Here is a 25,287-nt window from a genome sequence, read left to right as displayed (position 1 = left end):
GATGAGGATTTAAATAGAAACAATTTGGAGGGCTATGGAGAAAAGGCAGGAGAATGGCACTAAGTCATAACACTAATTTGAAGAGCCATTGCAAACACAACAGAACAAATGACCCCCTATTGAACCAACACTGTTGCTTCAAAGCACCAGGGTCCCAGGTTCGATTCGCAGCTTGGGTCCTGCGGGGTCTGCACGTTCTCCGTGTCTGCGTGGGTTTCCTCTGAGTGCTCCAGTTTCCTCCCACAAGTCCCGAATGACGTGCTGTTAGGTAATTTGGACATTCAGAATTCTCACTCTGTGTACCCGAACAGGTGCCAGAATGTGGCGACTAAGGTATTTTCACAGTAACTTCATTGCAGTGTTAATGTAAGCCGACGTCTGACAATAAAGATTATATTATTATAACTATTCTGTGATTCTGCAAATTTTCTTATTCAGAATGTTGTTGATTGTTTTAGAATGCTGCTGTGGTGGTATATGTCACACAAAATGTTTGCTGAGTTTTCAGAGCATGTTGTTGGATGTGGATTGATCTGAAACCTCCCAGTGAGATGGAAGTTCTGAATAAAACAATTTATTTTTTCAGCTTTATAGTTACAAGGCATCAATCAGGCAGGGGAAAGCCTCCAGGAGAGCTACATAATCATAATAACATTGGTTAACACAGCTTGACGGGGTATGTGCTCTATGAGTGCCCTCTTCACTTGTTCACATTGTAGTTATGAGATTCCCTTTAAATGCAAAGCAATAATTATTAAGGTATTTATACTTTTGTTTAGCAATTGGGTGTATCATGTTTGTAAAGCTGGAAAGAAATGGAAATTTTATTTTGATTGAAAACCATATTGTGGGTCTCCATGGCAACACCTCTACCAATCAGAGTCCACTTACCAAACAATCAGCATCATCTTCTCATGCAGCATAAAGTTGTTGTTTCCACTGCCATTGATATTCTTGCGAATGAGTGCAAGATGAAAAGCTTTGGCAAAATGTTTCTTTGCTGAGCAATACTAAATAAAATTGTAGTCTATACTTCAGACTCGGCAACGCTAAATAAAACATTTTGTAGTGTATACTTCAGATTTCTTAATGCAAGTGGAATTCAATTTTAAATGAATGCTGAATAATATCTAAAAAAAAGATTAATTTATGTCTGCCTGGTGAGGCAATTTGTCTGTAGCTCTATTGACACGGAAGAAAATGTATTCCTCAACGATGGCTTGCTATTTCAGAGAAGGTGTTGAATTTACCCAGGCCCCCATGTGGCAGGAACGGATGCTGGTAAAATGGCAGGAAATTTCCAAGCAGAGGCCTGTGAGGTGAATCAACTGACTACTCCACAATGGCGGGCAGCCGATTTGCCCAACTACGGCAATTCTGGCCCATTGTAACGGGGGACCACAGGCATTTTTCCAAAGGGCCCATCCCGTCATAGGGGGAGCTGCAAGCTTCATGGTAATGATCTATCCGCGGTGGCCCACAAGGGCCATCAGAGCCAGAGACTCAATGGCATAAATAGGAGACCATCACCAAGAAAGGCAGACCAGCAACATTAGGAGCCCGCCAAACATCCTTCATTGGATAGCAAGCTGGCAGGCAGTCAATTAGGAGGTGCCTGTTGTAAAATGGCTGTGCCAATCCTGCTGTCAGTAAATGTAGAGGATCCACTTTTCAACCAGACATTGGGGTCCCAAAGCTCATCGTAAAATTCAGCCCAAGATTTCAAGATTAAAAAGAACTTTCCACTGATGAGAGGCAACAGAAAAATCTTCAATAAAAAAAAAAGATATAATGAACATTTTAATCAATTCCCTATAGTGGTTAGCTGGAACAAATATATAGGTCTCCAGATGCCTTCAATATTTAGCTCAAAATGAGACTGATGGCTAAAGGTGCTTACCCTGCCCGAAGGAAGACCACAGGAGTCTAACGCAGTTTCTACACGCTTTCGGTCAGCAGAAAACATCCGGAAAATGCTGCATAGAAAATAAAATTAAGGAATAAACAAGATTTGTTGAAATTTAGACATGTTAATAATGCATTTCATAGCAGGGAGGTGGTGGTGTAGTGCTTCTGTCGCTGTACGAGTAATCCAGATCCAGAGGAATCCTTGGGAACAGAGGCACGAATCCCGCCATGGCAGATGTTGACATTTAAACTCAATAAAAAATGTCTGGAACTAAAAGTCTGACGATGCCCATGAAACCATTGTCGATTGTTGTAAAAACTCACGTGGTTCACTAATGTCTCTTTCGGGAAGGAAATCTACCATACTTACCTGGTCTGACCTACATGTGACTCCAGACTCACAGCAATAATCTTGACTCTTAAAATGCCCTCTGAAATGGCCCTCGCAAGCTAATCAGTTCAAGGGCAATTAATACTGGCCCAGCCAACCATGCCCACATCCCATTACTGAATAAATTAAAGAACAAAGTAAGAGAAAATGCCTTGTGACTCATCTCATATACAATCTATTGTTTGTCAAATCCACCTAATTTACTTATTCCACAGAATAAATATTGTATTCATAAATGTTCACCAAAGGCTACAAAACAAACTCTAGCCTGTTCAATTCGCCATTGCTATTCAACTCCGATCTGCTACTATATGGATAGTGACAGTTTGAGTGCAAATGCATAGATTTAGAATTTTAATGACAAAATGCAAAGATGAGGTTGCCAAGAAATAGTTTCAAAATGGGAGAACATTTGAGGCATGGACATCAACATTTAAGCAATTGCTTACTTTTATGTTGACAACCTCAGTTGGCTGACAAATAGCAACCAAGTACTGCCCAGGGATCAACAAAATGAAATAGAATGTACACTACTCTAGAACCTCCTAGCATCTAGCTACACAATAACAGACATGTGGGACTGACTGGATTCTCTGTTTCAGCGGCTAAGTGCCGGCTCAAACGGAGAATCCGCGGGCGTTTTACAACGCCAAAATTGGCGCTGAACCCTCATCAATTCGGGACCAGTGAGGGGCTAGCAGTGGCGCTGGGTGAAACTCCCAGTTCTCCTGCCTAAATCAGCCGGAAAATGGCCGGGTCCAAGGCCGCGCATGCGCATGGCGATGATCTACAGCGGTCGTGCCGTACAACATGGTGCCGGCTGTGCACGGACCCAACTTGCCATTTGCGACACCACAGGCCACACCTTGGCCACCTCCCAGTTCCCCCAGCCCTCGTGGAAGCCCCCCCTCGGCCAGCAGCACAGATCCTGGACACAGCCCGCAACCTCCACACTGGGTTCCCGACCGCTGAGACCACACGTCAACCGCGTTCAGAAACTCGACCCATCGGGGCGGAATATCGCGGGAGGGCCTTCTGTTGACGCACCAATGCCATTGCAGTGGTGTGCGGCGCGCAATGCAACTGCGCCACTTCCGTGGGGGCAGAACATAGCTGACTGGCGTCCTCCCCAATTTGGGCATCAGAGACCATTCTCCACCCAATTCGGGCAACGGAGAATCCCACCCATGATCTTAGGAATTAGGAGCAGGCTCTTCAAGTCTGCTCCCCCATTCAAGAAAATCATGACCGATCTTTGAGGAAGTGACAATGTTAATTGATGAGGGAAGGGCTGTAGATATCATATACATGGACTTCAGTAAGGCGTTTGATAAAGTTTCTCATGGCAGGTTGATGGAAAAAGTGAAGTCGTATGGGGTTCAGGGTGTACTAGCTAGATGGATAAAGAACTGGCTGGGCAACAGGAGACAGAGAGTAGTGGTGGAAGGGAGTGTCTCAAAATGGAGAAAGGTGACTAGTGGTGTCCCACAGGGATCCGTGCTCGGACCACTGTTGTTTGTGATATACATAAATGATCTGGACGAAGGTATAGGCGGTCTGATTATCAAGTTTGCAGATGATACTAAGATTGGTGGAGTTGCAGATAGCGAGGGGGACTGTCAGGGAATACAGCAATATATAGATAGATTGGAGAGTTGGGCAGAGAAATGGCAGATGGAGTTCAATCCAGGGAAATGCGATCCAAGAGCGGACTATATGGTCAATGGAAGAGTCCTGGGGAAAATTGATGGACAGAGAGATCTGGGGGTTCAGGTCCATTGTATCCTGAAGGTGGCAACACAGGTCGATAGAGTGGTCAAGAAGGCATACAGCACGCTTGCCTTCATCGGACGGGGTGTTGAGTACAAGAGTCGGCAGGTCATGTTACAGTTGTATAGGACTTTGGTTAGGCCACATTTGGAATACTGCACGCAGTTCTGGTCGCCACATTACCAGAAGGATGTGGATGCTTTAGAAAGGGTGCAAAGGTGGTTCACCATGATGTTGCCTGGTATGGAGGGTGCTAGCTATGAAGAAAGGCTGAGTAGATTAGGATTGTTTTCGTTGGAAAGACGGAGGTTGAGGGGGGACCTGATTGAGGTCTACAAAATTATGAAAGGTATGGACAGGGTGGATAGCAACAAGCATTTCCAAGAGTGGGGGTTTCAATTACAAGGGGTCACGATTTCAAGGTGAGAGGGGGAAAGTTTAAGGGAGTTGTGCGTGGAACGTTTTGTACGCAGAGGGTGGTGGGTGCCTGGAACGCTTTGCCAGCGGAGGTGGTAGAGGCGGGCACGATAGCATCATTTAAGCTGCATCTGGACAGATATATGAATGGATGGGGAACAGAGGGAAATAGATCCTTGGAAAATAGGCGACAGGTTTAGATAAAGGATCTGGATCGCGCAGGCTGGGAGGGCCAAAAGGCCTGTTCCTGTGCTGTAATTTTCTTTGTTCTTTGATCTAATTTTAACCTTTGCTCCACATTCCCACCTTCCGCCTTGATAACCTATCATCCTCTTACCTATCAGAAATCGATCAACTCTGCCTTAAAGATACTCAATGACTCTGCCTCAACCACCTTTTGAGGAGGAGAATTCCAAAGTACACAAACCTCTGAGGGGAAAAAATGTTCTTTATTGGAGGATGGCCTAAATGTATATTACCGGCCTCCCAAGGCTTGGGATATTTTGTTTCTAAGTAACGTTAAAAAAAGATGGAAATGAAATAATATCTGGAGGACACAATTTTTTAAACCAGAAAATTGGTTATTTTGCTTACATTTATGATTATCATATTATCACTTGTTTAACATGCTACAAATTTTCTGAATACAATATTGCTTCCCCATCAAATTTATTTCCATCTCTCTTGTCGATGCAAGTTTTTGCCAGGATGTGATCACAATATTCTCTAGTACCTTGTCCAAGCAGCAATTTATTTTCCTTTATTGTTCATGGGATTCAGGCTTCACTGGCAAATCCAGCATTTGTTGCCCATCCCTGGTTGCCTCCGCCTTTGAATGGAGTGCCTTGGTAGGCCACGTCAGAGGGCAGCATTGCTGTGGGTCCCATTGTAGGGCAGACCAGGCAAGGATGGCAGATTTCCTTAGTGAACCAGATGAATTCAATGATAACTTCTAGATAACCGTGACTAGCTTTATACTGCAGATTTATTAACCAAATTTGTATACCACCAGCTGCCATGGTGGGATTTGAAGCTATGCCCTCAGAGTAACACTGGGCCTCTGCGTTACTAGTCCAGTGACGTTGTCACAATGCTGCTATCTCCCCAATTCCTCATGCATAGGCCTAGCCAGTGAATGCCAGGAGGCTAATCCACCAAACTAGTTGCTCAAAGAAACCTGGCCCTGTCTCTGCCCGAAGTTCACACCCAACAGGAATCTTTGAATGACAACTGGAAGCAGGAACAATAGCAAATTCCTTGCTTTTCCAGGCCTGAGATTGTGAGGCTGAGTGTGATGCTGTCACCCAGTTCCCCTAGTTGAGATAGTCTGATGCCGCACAAACCAACAACTTCACATTGAAATATAGAAAAGAAATTACAGCACAGAAGGAGGCCATTCAGCTCAACAAGTTGGTGCCAGGCAGAAAAGGGCTATCACACCCAAACCTACCATCCAGATCTTGACTAATAGCCCAGTTGGCTACAGTACCTCAAGTGCAGATCCAAATGTTTTTGTTTCAATTGTGATGAGGGTTTCTGTGTCCAACAACCTTTCAGGCTGAGAATCCCAAATCCCCATTTAATCTGTGTGAAAATTTACTTCTCAGATTCCCCTCTAATTCTTCTACCAATTACTTTAATTCTCTGCCCCCGCTTATTGACCTCTCTGCTAACGGAAATTGGCTGATCCTATCTAAGTCTCTCATAATTTTGTGCACCTCAATTAAATCTCCCCACAGCCTCCTCTGCGCCACGGAAAACAGTCCCACCGATCCAAACTTTCCGACAACTTTCCATTCCAATTGACATCCTCGTGAGTCTCCTCCTATCCTCTCGAGTGTGATCACATCTCTCCTGCCATTTGACCAGAACTATATGCAGTAGTCTGGTGCACTCCGGATCTTATGCCCCCCCCCGGTTCAGATTCACACTTAACAACTGAGCCATTGGCAGAAACCATGGAATATATTTTCAGGCCTCTGCCACAACAACGTAGATGGAGATAATTTGATCATGAAGCAGTCAGATGATAATGTGGGAGCACATACTTTTTCACGGGAATCCGGGCATCCTGGTTTGTCTGAAGTTTGAGCTTGGTGTACCTATAAAACAGGACAATATTTAATCAATAGGATGGACACATTTCTTGCTTACTTTCCATGCCAAACATTTCTTTGAAACATATATTTGAAAAATCCAAACAAAACCTAGTGCAGTTCCAAAAATGACATGGAATGAATTAATGTTGCATTTGCCACTTCTTCCCGTTTTCTGTGCAAATAATAAAGTGTGCTATGATTTATAGATAGGGCTCTTGGGAACATTTGCCTGTATAAACTTGCACTGAATTCATATATATATATATATATATATATATGATAGCACAGATATATCACACACACAAATTCAGGTTTGGGCACTCAAATGCATACAGTACATGTGCAAATATAATATATAGAAACGCACACATATATTTGGAATATTGCTGTTAGAAAATAGTTTTTACCTTTCTCGCTCATCTGATAAATGAAATAGAATCTGACCTCATTACAAAGATCCTTATTTACAATAAGAATCCCTCTGGCTCAGTTCACTGCTGAATTTGTTCAGTGTTTGCTGGCTCTCAGGGACACAGCAGCTATTTAAATATGTATAGGAAGACAATTGCACAGTCTGCGCACTAGATGGATCTTTATTGAATTAATATCAGAACTAGCTGCTTCACCGAGCAATTGGTCTCGCTTTGTGACTCACATAGGAGCATGCATAACCCAGAACATAACAATCATAGGTAAATAATAAGGCTCTGTCACAATCTAAATGTTCAGGAGGTCGAAAGAGCAGAGCTGAAACGTATCACATGAATGCAACAGACTTGAACACCCTCTTAATTATCTTCATAAATTGTATTTTAGACAGCTCACCGATTTTGAACTTTTCTATTCAGGTTTTCCTGCTGGGGTTGCAATGCTGGTGACTGTACCTTATTTTATTTCCTGAACCTCCACTGACTTAGAACATAACAACATAAGAAATAGGAGCAGGGGTAGACCAAAAAGCTCATCAAGTCTGCTCTGCAATTCAACATGATCATGATTGACTTTGGGTGTCAACGCCACATTCCCACCCAGTCGCCATTTCCCTCGATTCCCTGAGAAAACAAAGATCTTCTCAGCATTAAATATATTCAACGATGGCACATCTACAACCCACTGGCGTAGATAATTCCAAAGATTCATAACTTTTTGAGTGACACACTGTTGCACAGTGGTTAGCACTGCTGCCTCTCAGCAGCAGGGACCCGGGTTCATTTCCAGCTTTGGGTGACGGCGCAGTTTGTACATTTTCCCCGTGTCTGCATAGTTTTCCTCTGGGTGCTCCGGTTTCCTCCCAAAGTCCAAGGTTGTGCAGGTTCGATGGATTGCCTTGCAATAGGCTAACATGGAGATTACTTTCTTAACTACTTGCTGTGCCTGAATGCTAACTTTGTATTCCTTGCATGAGTGCACCCATGTCTTTCTGGATAACAACACCTACAAGTTGTTGTAGGATAACAACACCTACAAGGGCAGCACAGTAGCATAGTGGTTAGCACAATTGCTTCACAGCTCAGGGTCCCAGGTTTGATTCCTTGCTGGGTCACTGTCTGTGCGGAGTCTGCACATCCTCCCCGTGTGCGCGTGGGTTTCCTCCAGGTGCTCTGGTTTCCTCCCACAGTCCAAAGATGTGCAGGTTAGGTGGATTGGCCATGCTAAATTGTCCTTAGTGTCCAAAATTGCCCTTAATGTTGGGTTGGGTTATGGGGATAGGGTGGGGATGTGGGCTTGAGTAGGGTGCTCTTTCCAAGGGCCAGTGCAGACTCGATGGGCCAAATGGCCTCCTTCTGCACTGTAAATTCTATGATTCTAAGTTCCACACCTTTTAAATAATATTATTGTGACAAATAGTCATGTACAGCCCTTTATTACTGTATATTCAATATGTCACCTTGCTGCACACTCAATTAACTGTTCTAGGGGTGCAATCTAACTGAATCGGAACAGAGACCCGTAACAAATGTGTTTAGCCGGGTGTTTCCCAGCGCTCAGTGTCAAGAAATGCCACGCTACCTATCGGGACTTTGGTTCTGTTCGGGGCCTCGGCGGAGAAAGCTCCGACTAGGCCGCACTTATTCCCGTTTCCACTTGCCGGAAATCCTCAGTGCAGGAGGATATCGGAACGTTATTTTAAAATTCAGATTTGCATATTTAAGTGTGCAGTTAAGCACACTTATATATGTTCACGCCGGAGTTAACCCGCCTCGGAGACCCCGAGTGGGTCCCTGGTTTTCATAAACGTGGAGCAGGCATACCAGCACTTTGGGGGGGGGGGTCTCCCCTGCAATCGCCCCCACCCCCCCCCCCCCCCCCCCCCCGCCCCTTGGCAATCAGGGGACTCAGGCAGGCTGGTACCCCTGGCACCTCAATACCACCTGGGGTCCATTTCACTGCCAGCCTGGCACCCTGGAAGTGCCACCTGGGTTCCACCCTGGCAATGCCCAGGTGGCATCTTGTCAGGGCCAGAGAGTAGGCCCAGGGGTTGCCATTCCCTCATGAGATGTGGTACGGGAGGTTTGAGGGCCTCCTAATTAATTAGTTTGGGTGTTAGGGGCTCCGCAGGCGGCGGTGGTGGGTCCAGAGTAGGAAATTAGTCTAAGTGCAGCCTCAGGGGGAGAGGGGGGGGGGGGGGGGGGGTGGGGAATGTTCCTTGCTGAAGCCCAGAAATTAAGCAGAGTCCTGTTTAATCGCAAGGTCATTCTTGGAGCTGCAAGCGCCGGGAAACACCCAGCTAAACGCGCCTAAAATGAACCTCAGTTTCATTTCCGTTAAATCGTGCCCAAAGCCGGTGCTTTAGACTCCACGGCCTCAGTGATGATTTTCCAACCTGATTGATGAGAGACTCGTGGTTGTTCGCAGATGCCCTGTAGAGAGCACCATGCTGGATCAGACACTGGATGAGATCAAATGGCTCATTTCACTGCACAAATCTAGTAGACAATTTGCAGTGAGGTGAACGGTACGGACTGTTCTTTTGTCACTATCTACAAACTCTGGGCCAATCTCACATCAACTTATCCTTTTGTTTAACATTAAAAGTATGATAGTTTGTCAAATAACTGCAATTTATTATTATTATTATTTCTATCTGCCAAGTGCATTGGATATATTCAGTGTCTTGTGCATGCGGCTCACAATGTGCTGTATGCAGATTTCTAATGATAATGATTCAGCATTTTCATAATAGCTCTTGGAGGTCTGGGTGTGAAATATGGCTTGCATCATATTGCAGCTTTGAATGATAACCCAATGTCCCCTTCCGTTTAAAAATGTGGCACATAAGATCGCAACAGCGGTAGTTATGGCAGCCAGAATTGTTTATTGGCATATTTAAACAGCCTGAGCTTGCAGGAGCTGACTTTGCATTGCATGGGAATAGATAATGGCAGCACACATTTACTGCAAGGTTCAGGAGGAACTACAAAACCAGCTGCTTCAATAATCTAGAAGGTGACTGGAGCATTTGAGACACTTAAGAGTACAGCAAGGTAGTAATCAACCTGCAAAATTAAATGAGAACTAATTTCTGGGAAAAAATACTCCAAGCTGGAGTTTTATTAAGGGTCTAGCTGGTTAAATTTAAAGTGAAATGATTGCAAATTCAATGGTGTTACATATGAAAGGAGATGACTAAAATATGACTTAAGCGTTGAATCTACAATCACTGTTTGCACCACAGCAGGCACACAAACGCAAAGAGATTGTGTGACACGTATCCCATAATATTTTCATTCCAGTTACTTTTATTTCAAATTATAATGAAATATTATCACAGCAGTCTATAACAGGGCTAATTATAACTGTCAATGTCAATCGGCATGCATGTTGTCAAGAATAAATTTATTAATCAGCGTCGAGAACCTCTGATGGGATTGCAATATTAAGTCAGCGATTTCAACTATTGCTTCAAGGCCACAGTTTTCCTGCAGTATAGTTGAATACTAAAAATGGGGTAAAAGCTGACAATAGAAGCTCTCCCAAACTATGCAGGGAAGGGGTAAATTTGTTTTTACTCACTTTGCTAATCTGTGTATATTATGGGTGGCAGATATTAAATAAAGCAAGACATAGACTCATTGTTTTCAGCTCTAATTCAGGATGGCACAACGGAACAATGATTAGCACTGCCGTCTCACAAAGCCAGGGATCTGGGTTCAATTCCAGCCTTGGGTGACTGTTGTGTGGAGTTTACACTTTCTCCCCGTCTGTATGGATCTCCTCCAGGGACTCCGGTTTCCTCCCACTGTCCAGAGATAGGTTAGGTGGAAAGGCCATGCCATATTGTTTCTTAGTGTCCAGGGATGTGAAGGTTAGGCTCCGGGAATAGGATGGGGTGGGAAGGGCTGTGCAGGCTCGATGGGCTGAATGGCCTCTTTCTGCACTGTGAGGATTCTATGGTTCTTCTATGGGTCAAAGGAGTTGTTATTTAATATATTGTGAATACCTAGTTCATGTTTATGTGTTTTGAAATGTTATGGTAACAGAAATATTAGTTTTAAGAATTATCATTTTAATTGTTGAAAATGGGTGAAATATGAGCTGCTCTCCCCCCTTTTTTCCCCAGAGAAAGAGCTTACCGGTGATAATTTAACCTGAGTTACCACTCCTCAGATGAGGGGAAAAGTGGAAACAGTGAGGCTTTCGTGAATAACCTCAATCGGTACGTGAATTGAACCCGCGCATCGCTCTGCATCACAACCCAGCTGTCAGCCAAGAAAATGATGTTCATGCAATGTAACAAAACTGGAAGATTAACACACTTTTTAGAAAAAAATGCACTTAATTGCAAACATGTACCAGAACAGGTTACAGAGAATAAACCACCCAGGAGATCAGCCATGATTGAATGCGGAGCAGACTCGATGGGCCGAGTGGTCTAATTCTTCTCCTATGTCTTGTGGTCTTATGAAACATACTTCCCAACAATTAACTATGCAGTCCCCTCCAGCTTCTCTGAAACCCCAAATATCGCCACCAAAGGGTCCGGGTCCACTTCTTCCTCCACTATCCTGGCTAAGACCACGAACACTCCTGCCCAGAATCTTCCCAATTTTTCACAACCCCAAAACATGTGCATGTGATTCACTGGCCCCTGCCCACACCTCACACACTCATAGAACATAGAACGATACAGCGCAGTACAGGCCCTTCGGCCCTCGATATTGCACCGACATGGAAAAAAAAAACTAAAGGCCATCTAACCTACACTATGCCCTTATCATCCATATGCTTATCCAATAAATTTTTAAATGCCCTCAATGTTGGCGAGTTCACTACTGTTGCAGGTAGGGCATTCCACGGCCTCACCACTCTTTGCGTAAAAAACCCACCTCTGACCTCTGTCCTATATCTATTACCCCTCAATTTAAGGCTATGTCCCCTCGTGCTAGCCACCTCCATCCGCGGGAGAAGGCTCTCGCTGTCCACCCTATCTAACCCTCTGATCATTTTGTATGCCTCTATTAAGTCACCTCTTAACCTTCTTCTCTCTAACGAAAACAACCTCAAGTCCATCAGCCTTTCCTCATAAGATTTTCCCTCCATACCAGGCAACATCCTGGTAAATCTCCTCTGCACCCGTTCCAAAGCTTCCACGTCCTTCCTATAATGAGGCGACCAGAACTGTACGCAATACTCCAAATACGGCCGTACCAGAGTTTGGTACAGCTGCATCATGACCTCATGGCTCCGGAACTCAATCCCTCTACCAATAAAGGCCAACACACCATAGGCCTTCTTCACAACCCTATCAACCTGGGTGGCAACTTTCAGGGATCTATGTACATGGACACCGAGATCCCTCTGCTCATCCACACTACCAAGAATTTTACCATTAGCCAAATATTCCGCATTCCTGTTATTCTTTCCAAAGTGAATCACCTCACACTTCTCCACATTAAACTCCATTTGCCACCTCTCAGCCCAGCTCTGCAGCTTATCTATGTCCCTCTGTAACCTGCAACATCCTTCCGCACTGTCTACAACTCCACCGACTTTAGTGTCGTCTGCAAATTTACTCACCCATCCTTCTGCGCCCTCCTCTAGGTCATTTATAAAAATGACAAACAGCAACGGCCCCAGAACAGATCCTTGTGGTACGCCACTCGTAACTGAACTCCATTCTGAACATTTCCCATCAACTACCACTCTCTGTCTTCTTTCAACTAGCCAATTTCTGATCCACATCTCTAAATCACCCTCAATCCCCAGCCTCCGTATTTTCTGCAATAGCCGACCGTGGGGAACCTTATCAAACGCTTTACTGAAATCCATATACACCACATCAACTGCTCTACCCTCGTCTACCTGTTCAGTCACCTTCTCAAAGAACTCGATAAGGTTTGTGAGGCATGACCTACCCTTCACAAAACCATGCTGACTATCCCTAATCATATTATTCCTATCTAGATGATTATAAATCGTATCTTTTATAATCCTCTCCAAGACTTTACCCACCACAGACGTTAGGCTCACCGGCCTATAGTTACCGGGGTTATCTCTACTCCCCTTCTTGAACAAAGGGACCACATCTGCTATCCTCCAGTCCTCTGGCACTATTCCTGTAGCTAATGATGACCTAAAAATCAAAGCCAAAGGCTCAGCAATCTCTTCCCTGGCTTCCCAGAGAATCCTAGGATAAATCCCATCCGGCCCCGGGGACTTATCTATTTTCACCTTGTCCAGAATTGCCAACACTTCTTCCCTACGCACCTCAATGCCATCTATTCTAATAGCCTGGGTCTCAGCATTCTCCTCCACAATATTATCTTTTTCTTGAGTGAATACTGACGAAAAGTATTCATTTAGTATCTCGCTTATCTCCTCAGCCTCCACACACAACTTCCCACCACTGTCCTTGACTGGCCCTACTCTTACCCTAGTCATTCTTTTATTCCTGACATACCTATAGAAAGCTTTTGGGTTTTCCTTGATCCTACCTGCCAAAGACTTCTCATGTCCCCTCCTTGCTCGTCTCAGCTCTCTCTTTAGATCCTTCCTCGCTTCCTTGTAACTATCAAGCGCCCCAACTGAAACTTCACGCCTCATCTTCACATAGGCCTCCTTCTTCCTCTTAACAAGAGATTCCACTTCTTTGGTAAACCACGGTTCCCTCGCTCGACCCCTTCCTCCCTGCCTGACTGGTACGTACTTATCAAGAACATGCAATAGCTGTTCCTTGAACAAGCTCCACATATCCAGTGTGCCCAACCCTTGCAGCCTACTTCTCCAACCAACACATCCTAAGTCATGTCTAATGGCATCATAATTGCCCTTCCCCCAGCTATAACTCTTGCTCTGCGGGGTATACTTATCCCTTTCCATCACTAACGTAAAGGTCACCGAATTGTGGTCACTGTCTCCAAAGTGTTCACCTACCTCCAGATCTAACACCTGGCCTGGTTCATTACCCAAAACCAAATCCAAAGTGGCCTCACCTCTTGTAGGCCTGTCAACATATTGTGTCAGAAAACCCTCCTGCACACATTGTACAAAGAACGACCCATCCAATGTACTCGAACTATATCTTTTCCAGTCAATATTAGGAAAGTTAAAGTCTCCCATAACAACTACCCTGTTACTTTCGCTCTTTTCCAGAATCATCTTCGCCATCCTTTCCTCTACATCTCTAGAACTATTAGGTGGCCTATAGAAAACTCCCAACAGGGTGACCTCTCCTTTCCTGTTTCTAACCTCAGCCCATACTACCTCGGAAGAAGAGTCCCCATCTTGCATCCTTTCTACCACCGTAATACTGTCCTTGACTAGCAGCGCCACACCTCCCCCTCTTTTGCCCCCTTCTCTGACCTTACTAAAGCACCTAAACCCCGGAACCTGCAACAACCATTCCTGTCCCTGCTCTATCCATGTCTCTGAAATGGCCACAACATCGAAGTCCCAGGTACCTACCCATGCTGCCAGTTCCCCTACCTTATTTCGTATACTCCTGGCATTGAAATAGACACACTTCAAACCACAGACCTGAACACTGCCGCCCTCCTGCGAAGTCAAAACTGTGCTCCTGACCTCTCTACTCTCAATCTCTCGCACCCCAAAACTACAATCCAGGTTCCCATGCCCCTGCTGAATTAGTTTAAACCCCCCCAAAGAGTACTAACAAATCTCCCCCCCAGGATATTGGTGCCCCTCAGGTTCAGATGTAGACCATCCTGTCTATAGAGGTCCCACCTTCCCCAGAAAGAGCCCCAGTTATCCAGAAATCTGAATCCCTCCCGCCTGCACCATCCCTGTAGCCACGTGTTTAATCGCTGTCTCTCCCTATTCCTCATCTCACTATCACGTGGCACGGGCAACAACCCAGATATAACAACTCTGTTTGTTCTCGCTCTGAGCTTCCATCCTAGCTCCCTAAAGGCCTGCCTGACATCCTTGTCCCCTTTCCTACCTATGTCGTTAGTGCCAATGTGGACTACGACTTGGGGCTGCTCCCCCTCCCCCTTAAGGACCCGGAAAACACGATCCGAGACATCACGTACCCTTGCACCTGGGAGGCAACATACCAAACGTGAGTCTCTCTCGCTCCCACAAAATCTCCTATCTGTGCCCCTGACTATTGAGTCCCCAATTACTAATGTTCTACTCCTTTCCCCCCTTCCCTTCTGAGCAACAGGGACAGACTCCGTGCCAGAGGCCCGTACCCCATGGCTTACCCCTGGTAAGTCGTCCCCCCCACAAGTATCCAAAACGGTATACTTGTTACTCAGGGGAACGACCGCAGGGGGTCCCTGCACTGACTGCTTCTTCCCAGTCCCTCTTACAGTTACCCATCTATCTCCAGTCTTTGGTGTAACTACTTCCCTGAAGCTCCTATCTATGACCCCCTCTGCCTCCCGAATGATCCGAAGTTCATCCAGCTCAAGCTCCAGGTCCCTAACACGGTTTTTGAGGAGCTGGAGTTGGGTGCACTTCCCACAGATGAAATCAGCAGGGACACTGACGGCGTCCCTCACCTCAAACATTCTGCAGGAGGAGCATTGTACTGCCTTCCCTGACATCCCCTCTAGATTAAAAAAAAACAAGAAAAAGAAAAAGAAAGGAAGAGCTTACCTGATATTACCTCAAACCCTGATCCCGCTGAAAGGTAAGCAAACTTAAAGGCACTCACTCACCTTCACTCCTCCTGAAGAACCCACTCATTTTCGCCCCAGTCATATGCACCCTGTGCACCACCTTAAACTGTATCAGGCTCAGCCTTGCACAAGAGGAGGTCCCGTTTACTCTACGCGGTGCCTCACTCCATACTCCCCAATTGATCTCCCCTCCCAACTCCGCTTACCATTTCTCCTTGATCTTCACCACCCGGAAGGTTAATACACTTAGGAGGTCAGAATAGAAGGGATAGAGCTATTAAACAACTGGAAGGGAAATTTAAACAATACATGATCTGACCAAAAACAGAAATTAAAAATGTAAACTGCTAAGTTAAACATGGAGCGGAAAGACAAACTTGAACCTGAGATTTGGAAACCAAGATGTTGGACAGACTCAAAGTGGTTCAGGTTACATAAAGCGCCACAGAACCACCCAAGCTCAAGTTCCAGCTTGGAACTCAGTTTGCAACTCAGCGAGAGAAAAGAGCCAAAATAAATTATAGTTAGAAATACCGACACTGTAAGCAGAGGAAAAAAATAAATAATTTCATCATTCACCACATGCAACGCCTGTGAGGCTTAATCTCAGTTTGAATTGTGTGTATGTGTACAGAAGTTGGAAGATTGTTCAGTTTGAAAATAGTGGAAGCATCTACAATGGTCCTCACAAAGTCTTGTGGCACATAAAGCAACCAGCAGATTAGCTTGGAAGTATTGGAAACATTACCAAAATAAGAGACTGGGTTATCTATAGTCAAGGGATTGAAAATGCAAGGTTTACCTCCAAGGATGGCTGGAGCTGAGGAGAATTAAAGTGGTCACTGGAGGACTGTGATATGCTTATAGGTGTCCCGACAGATGCAAATAACTTTTATGATGTTGTCTACATGGAGTTTAGTTAGGCATTTGACCAGAAGATTACAGAGGAAGATGATAAGTTGGATACAAAATTTGCTCAGTGACAGGAAACAAAAGGTAATGGCTGAAGGATGTTTTTGTGAGTGGTTTTCAGTGGCATTCCATTGGATTCAGTCTTGGAACCGTTGCTATTTGTTGTATATATTAATGACTTGCACTTAAATGGGGAAGACATGATTGGGAAATTTGCAGATGACACAGAAATTGGCCGTATAGTTGATAGTAAAGATAATAGCTGTCAACTCCTGAATGATATCAATAGTTTAGTTCAGAGCACAGAAAGTGGGAAGGGCAAACAAAGCAAGGAAATACTCAATAAACGGGAGGATATTGGGAAGGGTTGAGGAAGCGAGAGTCCTTGGAGTGCATGTCCACAGGTCTCTGAAGGTGGCAGGACAGGTGGACAAGGAGGAAAAGAAAATGTATGGAAAGCTTTCCTTTATTGAATACAAAAGCAGGAATGTAATGTAACTGTCTAAAATGCTGATTGGGCCACAGCTTGAGTTTTGCACACATTCACCAGATTACAGGAAGAACATAATTGTACTGGAGGGAATATGGAAGGCATTTACAAGCATGTTGCCAGGGCTGAAGAGATATTGGGTAGACTAGGGTTATTTTATAGAACAGAGGAGGCTGGGAGGGGGGCAGGGGGTGACCTAATTGAGGTGAACAAAATGATGAGGCGCCTAGACCGGAAAGACTTGCTCCCCCTAGCTGAGGGATCAATTACTAGGGGACATAGGTTTAGGGTGATTCTTGGCAGGATTTGAACGGAACAAGAAAAAGTGGGTTTAAGCTATAATGTTAACTTAATCATATTCGCTTTGTTTAATGTGTTCTATGTACAATAAAGTTTGTGTTTTGTTTGAGAAAAACTGACATCCTGTGGTGTAGTTGTATTGGTTAAAACAAGGGGTGGGATTCTCCATCCAGCGACGGCGGAATCGTGGGGCACGATTGGGCAGATAATCGCACGTCAGCTGAAAAATCGAGACTGACGCCAGGCACCCGATGGAATGCCATGCTCTGGTGCCTCAACAGCAGCATGAATGTGTTCTGAGCTGCACATACAGTAAACGCCGTTGGCATATCATTAACTGGCCTGTCCCATTATTCTCCGGGGCTCCTGAGGTGCTCCGCCTCCGCCAGGAGGAATTACCGATGGTGAGACTCACTTGTGGTTTTAAAAATCGAGAAACAGACGCTGTAGTAATCCACGGGAGGCAGGAGTTCCGTCACCACACCAATATTTATTTACAATAACCATATTACAGGAGCAGCTACAAACAGTGCTGCTAGCCAGTCAACTTTAGACTGGCTCACAAAGCCTACACAGGTGCTTATATGGGCCCCCTCAATGAGCTATCATTGAGGGAGCTCATACTCCAATTGGACAACCAATAAAGCCAATTGGAGTTCATTACAGACGCAGTGACTGCTGTGGAATAGAGAAGTAGGCCATGTTCCCAGAGGCGCAACCGTGGGCTGCCAGTCCAGCCACTAGCATGGCTCGCTGGGGGGAGAGGGGCATCTGCCAGTTCCAGCAGAATTAGCAGGGGGTGGCCAGGGGATTGGCCGTTGGGTTAGGGGGTCCACCCGGGACCGGGTTGTCCAGGCACGGCCTGCCATTGCTGCAGCCTACAAGGCAGCCGTCCTGCTGCGCATCCCACTGAGGGCCGTGGATGTGTAGAGCGATGCCAGCTATATGGGTGCACCCACCCCACCCCCCAGCCCAATCTCTCCTTCCACCCCACCAACCCCCAACCCCCCCTACCCACAACAGGGCGCCACCCACTGGCGGGGCATCAAGTGGCCCACCCAAGTGGAATGGTAGCCCCGACAGGAGGGCGGTGAACGGGGGCCGTGAAGCATACTGCTGGCATGGGCAGCGGCAGCCACTGACACCCCTTTTGACAGGACCGGGTGCTGGGCCAGAGGCCCCTGCGGTGCCAGACACCGACTTGGCCAGGGGTGCAGTGCAGAGGGAAGAGTACCAGGGGAAAGGCGAGCGGGGGGGGGGGGGGGGGGGGGGGGGGCTGGTTGGGCATGGGGGTACGCACTGTGCTGCCGTATCTGCCATTCACTTCCTGCAGACAATGGATTTCAGAATCATACCAGGAATGGTTGCCATGTGCCCTGCGTCCCTAACCCTGGGGAATGCACTGAGGCTGTACAAGAGGAATAGGAGCAAGCCGGTGAGGATGGGGAGCCCCCTGCCCAACAGGCCGAGGTGGAAGTGGGAAGGAGGTGCCGCATCAAGCCTTGTATGTACCGGCAGCATATCACTTGAAGACTTGTCGGACCGGACATGCCATCGAAGACTCTGGTTGAGCAGGGAGACCGTACGGCATATCTGCTAGATCATGGCGTACCTGGAACCTTGGGTGTATGGGGGAGGACATCCACACCCGGTGGCCATCAGGGTGAGGCTTGCCCTGAACCTTTTCGCCATGGGGTCCTTCCAGGATCCCAGCGGAGACCTGACTGGGATCCGGCAGACCTCGGTGCAGAAGTGCATCTGCACCGTAACAGAGGCCTTATCGGAGGCCCTATATGCCCGGTTGGCACAATATATTGGCTTCAATGTGAACCGAGCCCAACAGGATGCCCGGGCAGCGGGATTTGCCATCATCGCCAGGATGCCCCAGGTTCAGGGGGTGATCGACAGGATGCATTTCACCAAAGAGCACAGGCGCTGAGGGGGTGGTCTTCACAAACCGAAAGGGGATCCACTCCATGAACATGCACTGGTGTGTGACCACGAGATGTACATCATGCACGCCTGCGTCCGATACCCAGGCTGTGTGCATTATGCCTTCATCCTGGCACGCACGATGGTTCCTGACAGCTTCAAGCCCCCCCCCCCCCCCCCCCGGGTGAAGGATTGGCTCCTGGGAAACAGGGGTTATCCGCTGCTGTCATGGCTGATGACGCATATCTGGAGACCACAGACCAATGTGGAGACCCGCTACAATTACACCGATGCCGCGACCAGGACTGTGATCGGACAGTGCATCCACATCCTGAAGATGTGGTTCAGGTGCCTGGAATGTTCTGCAGGGGCCCTGCAGTATAGCACTAGGAGTGTCTCCCACATCGTGGCCACCTGCTGTGTCCTCCACAACATTGTGCAGCAGATGTGTCGGGGGTTTGCTGGAGGAAGGGGATGAATGTCAGGCTTTGTCCATCGAGGAGGTTGCGGGAGAAGGCCAGAATGGGCATGGTATGGCCTGGGGCAAGCACAGGAGGCCGCACGACATGTGCGCCAGGGCCAGCGCACATGGGTGCTCTAACAAACTCCAGTTTTGCCAATTGGGGTACTAGCCAACGGTGCCCTGTACATCCCGTCCCACACCTACAATCCCTCAAACCCCAGCTAACTACCTCCTCCCATGTCCACCTTCCCTGCACCAATGCCCTTCATCTCCCCCCACACTCTGCAAACCCCTCTCTGATTCCTACCTGCCGCACTATGGGGTGCGGGCCCTGGGTTGGCAATAGCAGCGGGTCTGGTCCATGGGATGATGGCGATTCACTCTGCAATGAGCTCTGGTGCTCTGCATTCCTTGACAACGTCTGACTCCTGCCTATGGTGGCCATTTTGCCATTCCATCACACAGTTCCACCCAAACCTTGGGGTGCCAGAGGTGGGGATGGTTTGTGGGGTGCGGGGGGAGCTGCTGTTAAGGTGGAGAGGGATGGTGTGGAGCCGCGTACCAGGGTGGTGAACGATGGCTGACCAGGGGGCTCTGGCCGTGCCCACCTCCAATCCCACTGCCAGCGAATGGTGCGCTGCCGAGAAACACGCAGCTGGGGGACCGGAGAATCCCGCCCATAATCAAGTAAAATGTTCTTTGTTTGCTCTCTGGTTACCATAAATACCGGATGGGTTTCTTGACATGGTTGTTTGTGCCGCCATGCCATGCTGCTTCCACCTCTGTAAATTCTGGTCAGACGATGGTTTACTGCCTTGTTTTGAAATCATTTAATGTCCAATGTGCTCTAGAGCAATCTATATTGACAGATGTTAATGTGACCTTTCATACAATGGAATGTATGAATCATAGTTCTCCTCAATTTTGGGAGTCAACACTGAATTCAACATAAATACAAAGTCACCAAAAGCAGAGCAAACAGGTCTGAACAACTTGAGGCTTGATGGTGTGTTAGTAATGGAGCATGAACGATGTCGTGAGGGTGGTTACAAGACTAGGAGAGTTGGTCAACTGGGACATATCCACCTTTCGAACCAGGCCATCAACCTCCTTCCCCAACATCAACTTTCCCTGACACAGCACCACCGCCGAAAAGCCTACCACCTCGGGAGTATTTTTTTGTTAGAATGGTCACATCTGGGGCTGGATTGTCCCCTACCCGGCGTGACGGAGGGTCCCGGCATAGGGGAGTGGCGCCAACCACTCAGGGCTCGGGCCTCCCCAAAGGGGGCCAGCCCCGCGCCGGAGCAGTCGGCACCAGAAGACTGGCGCAAAAAACCGGCGCCCCCGGCAGCGGGGCTGGCCGAAAGGCTTTCGCTGGTCGGCGCATGCGCCGGCAGTGACGTCAGCGGCCAGCTGCCGCTGACGTCACCACCGGCGCATGCGCGATGTGGAGAAAGAGTGCACCCAGGGCACTGGCCCGGAGCTTGAGCGGGGGGCCCCGATCGCAGGCCAGGCCACCGTGGGGGCACCCCCCGGGGTTCGATCGCCCCCTGCCCCCCCCCCAGAGCCCCGGGGCCCGCTCGCGCCGCCGATCCCGCCGTTACAGAGGTGGTTCAAACCTCGGCGGCGGGAGAGGCCTCCCAGCGGCGGGACTTTGGCCCATCCGGGCCGGAGAATCACCGCAGGGTCCTCGCCGATCGGAGTGGCGAGATTCCCGCCACCGCCACTTCCTGGGTGGCGGAGAATCTCTGCCACGGCGGGGGCGGGATTTTCTGCGGCCCCAAGCGATTCTCCGACCCTGCTGGGAGTCGGAGAATTTCGCCCCTAATCTGTCAATTTGAAATATTTTTACCCAATGCCCAAGTTACCTGAAGTAAAAACGAGAAGTGCTGGAAAGACTGAGCCGATCTGGCAGCAACTGAGTTGAGTGAAACAGAGTTAACATTTTGAGTCCAATAAATCTCTTATGACTCGAAACATTAACTCTTCCTCTCTTGTCACTGATGCTGCCAGACAGGCATTACTCGTGCTTCCTGCTTTTAGTCCAGATCTCCACCATTTGCGGTAGTTTACTTTTTAATAACAGTGCCCGAGTTATCTAGAACCTCAAATTATTCCAGTAAACATATTTAATTTAGGTCCTTTTGTACTGATCACAAAACCTAAACACAGTGCAAGGCAAGGAAATTAGGTTGTCACGAGTGTAAACATGTGATAACAAACTGGCAGCAGTGAAAGTCAATGAAGATAAAGATGAGGAGAGACGTAAAGTGGCTGCAACATGTCATTGCTCATTTGACGCTATCACACAGAGCCAAAATCCACAATATTCAATTTAGACCATGATATAGGTTAACTTACACCCCAGGGTATTGAGTCCGTTGTGGAAATTCCGATTCTCTTCCTACACCTCATGGTGCACTAAGACAAACCTTCATTTGTTTCTGTTGCCAGTTACTCCTGGAACAGGTCGCTAGTCTGTCGCCAAAGGCTTATAACTTGAGGCGTGCCACTCCACATCAAAAGTGGCTGACCAGGAGCCTCTCCCATTTTTACTGCCAACCATTGGTGTGTGTGTGTTGGAAGGATTTAGCAGGTTGATACTGAACCCGTTTGAGCGCGTTATGAACCACCTTCCTTGGCCACCAAGTCCTGAGGTGGGACTCAATCTCGGAGCTTCTCGCTCAGAGGCAGGGATGCGACCCACGGCACCACAAGCTCGTATGGGAATAAAGGTACCAAACCTTTACACTTGTGATGCTTGCATCCGGGTTTTAGTAAATGTTGAAACCAGTGAAATAAAAGCAAAACCAAAGCACAGTGTCCAAACTTACACTTTGTGCAGTAAAGTGTCCCTCGACCTGTTCTGTGCCAGTAGGTTTGTTGCCAGGCTGAATAATGCATCAGTCCATTCCTGGAAAGACAAATAAAGAAAGGTATTTTCCAAGTGTTAGAAGTTCTTATGCCAACTTTTGAAGGTTTGAAACTGTCGCACCTTTCTGCCACCTGTACTATCATGTAGATCAATATAGACATAATATCTGTCAAAGATAATGTATACGTTTTTGATATGGCGACAAAATTAATATAACACCAAATGCATCAAACAATATACAACGGAGTGAAGAACTGATTCTGACATGCTTAAATTGTGTACAAACGCTGTAAATTCTATGTCCAACGAAATTATCTGAATTCAATTACATGTCTACATGTTTTACATTGGGTAATGGGGAAAAATATGACAATTGTAGTACTGTTATATCAAGCTCAGAAGGATATCCTTATGTGTCGAAGGACCGGTCAGGGACAAACTAGGAGGAATATTAAACGGTCAATTACAAGCATGCTGGAGGTTGCTAACAAGATAGCAGATTTCATGGCTGTGTGATGGATATCAGAAAGCGTCATATTTTAGTAGTTTGTATTTTTACAGTGATGTTATTAAAACCTGGGTTACAGATAGCATGACCACTAGAGCTGTGAGTAAAAGTGAGGTATTGTGTTTGATCCTGGCGAGACAGGTCAAGGCGTGTTTTGTAACAGTGAGCAGAAGAATACTGGGAAGGGCCTAGTCTGTCTGAAAAGGCAGTTGCCTACAGGACTTGAAGCTGGCCAGAAGTGTTTTCAGTTAATTCCTAAACGTTTCTCCCTCCAACGACTCTGCACCAAGATAAACAAATAATAATAATAATCTTTACTGTCACAAGTAAGATCACATTAACACTGCAATGAAGTTGCTGTGAAAAGCCCCTAGTCGCCACATTCCAGTACACAGAGGGAGAATTCAGAACGTCCAAATTACCTAACAGCACATCTTTTGGGACTTGTGGTAGGAAACTGGAGCACTCGGAGGAAACCCACGCAGACACGGGGAGAACGTGCTGACTCCGCAGACAGTGACCCAAGTCGGGAATCAAACCTTGAAATATATGGGTTTCCTTAATTGGAATGTAGAGGCAGGTTTCAGGAAGCAAGTTAGGATGTTGTAACTATTAACTTTGAAGCTATTCCTTGTTGTTAAATGCTTAATTCTGTGTTCAAACTAAAGATTGCTTTAATATAAAAGCTGTCTACTGATCAGTGTTATCACTCATGTGGTGCAGTAACACCACCTCACAGTTTTACCAAATGAAACTTTCAGTATAAAGCTGGTCGCACTCACTCGGAAGAGCAGTTTGTACAAAAGTCTCTGTAACAAATTTAAATAAACCTGTTTATCCTGCCACCCGATGTGGACTCCTTCCTTTGGAGAGAGTTACAATAATAGAGATACCCCCTAAATGCAATGCTGGAGAACCCGGATGTTATGGGCTTATACTATTTAAAGCTACAGATCTGAAGTGTGTTCAGAAGTAAAATAAGGGGCTGTTGCATGTTGCCGCTCACATTAATATAACTGGAACTATTTAATTCTCTCCAGTTCCCACTAAAGTATTTTACGTATGTGTGCGTGCATGGCTCCCCTACTGTCCTTTATTCTGCTTCTTCCTATATCTTCTTTCTGTTCACCAGTAACATTGACCAGTTCTGAAGAAGGCTCCACATGTGAAGTTATTAACTTATCTGTTTTCTCTCAGATACGGACTGGCCTGCTGAATGATTGGAGCATTTTTGTTTTGATTCAAGTACCATGAGAAAGGGCATTGCCTCTCTGTGTTTAATGGCCTTTCTAAAGTTTAATTAACTTGAAGCAAATGTGCAATCGGTTAACTTTCGCTCTCCAATTAAAATAGATATGCAGCCCCTCTATTTAAAAATAAAACTACTTTTTATCTGAATGAAGTTTTGGTTACTTAGCAATCCCCTGTCTTGCCTCATCCCAGAAGTCTGATTGAGATTACGAACTGTCCCTGATAGTTATCATGGTCTTCAAAGATATATAAATTTTAGATTATCTTTTCTAACCAGTTTTCTCCCATCATTACCTGAAGTGGCTGACTGTATGAACATTAACATCCTGGGGGTTACCATTGATCAGAAATGGAAATAGACCAGCCATAGCAATACCATGGCTGCAAAAGCAGGTCAGATGCTGGGAATTCCGCAGTGTGTAACTCAACTCCTGATCTCCTCAAATCCTGTCCACTATCTACAAGGCACAAATTAGCAGTGCGATGGAATACACTCCACTTGCCTGGGTGAGTGCAGCTCCAACAACACTCAAGAAATTCAACACCATCCAGGACAAAGCAACCCACTTGGTTGGCACACCATCCACTACCTTAAACATTCACTCCCTCCACCATAGATGCACATTGGTAGCAATGTGTACAATTAGCAAGATGCACAGCAGCAAATCACCAAGGCTCCTTTGACAGCACTTTTGAAACCCACAAACCTCCACCATTTAGATGTACAAGGGCAGCAGATGCATGGGAAAATCATCACCTGTAAGTTCCCCTCCAAGTCATCATCCTGACTTGGCACTCCACCATTCCTTCACTGTCGCTGAATCAATTTAAAAAAAAATAAATTTAAGAGTACACAATTCTTTTTTCCAATTAAGGGGCAAT

At 46.4% G+C, this 25,287-nt stretch overlaps 1 protein-coding gene across 3 annotated transcripts in view; it reads right to left on the bottom strand.

Annotated features, from left to right (window-relative positions):
• The window catches only part of LOC119971165 (1-phosphatidylinositol 4,5-bisphosphate phosphodiesterase beta-1), a 983,652-nt gene that overhangs the window by 358,743 nt on the left and 599,622 nt on the right, over nt 1–25,287 (bottom strand). For all 3 annotated transcript variants that reach the window (XM_038806377.1, XM_038806362.1, XM_038806370.1), the window contains 3 exons: nt 22,606–22,685; nt 6,535–6,588; nt 1,901–1,976 (listed from right to left, as the gene is read on the bottom strand). In XM_038806377.1, coding sequence (XP_038662305.1) covers nt 1,901–1,976; nt 6,535–6,588; nt 22,606–22,685 — 210 coding nt within the window. The remainder of the gene's footprint in view (nt 1–1,900; nt 1,977–6,534; nt 6,589–22,605; nt 22,686–25,287) is intronic.

The sequence above is a fragment of the Scyliorhinus canicula genome, chromosome 1, assembly GCF_902713615.1.
Source record: "Scyliorhinus canicula chromosome 1, sScyCan1.1, whole genome shotgun sequence".
In the NCBI taxonomy this organism is placed as follows: domain Eukaryota; kingdom Metazoa; phylum Chordata; class Chondrichthyes; order Carcharhiniformes; family Scyliorhinidae; genus Scyliorhinus; species Scyliorhinus canicula.
This window is presented reverse-complemented; position numbering and strand designations above follow the sequence as displayed.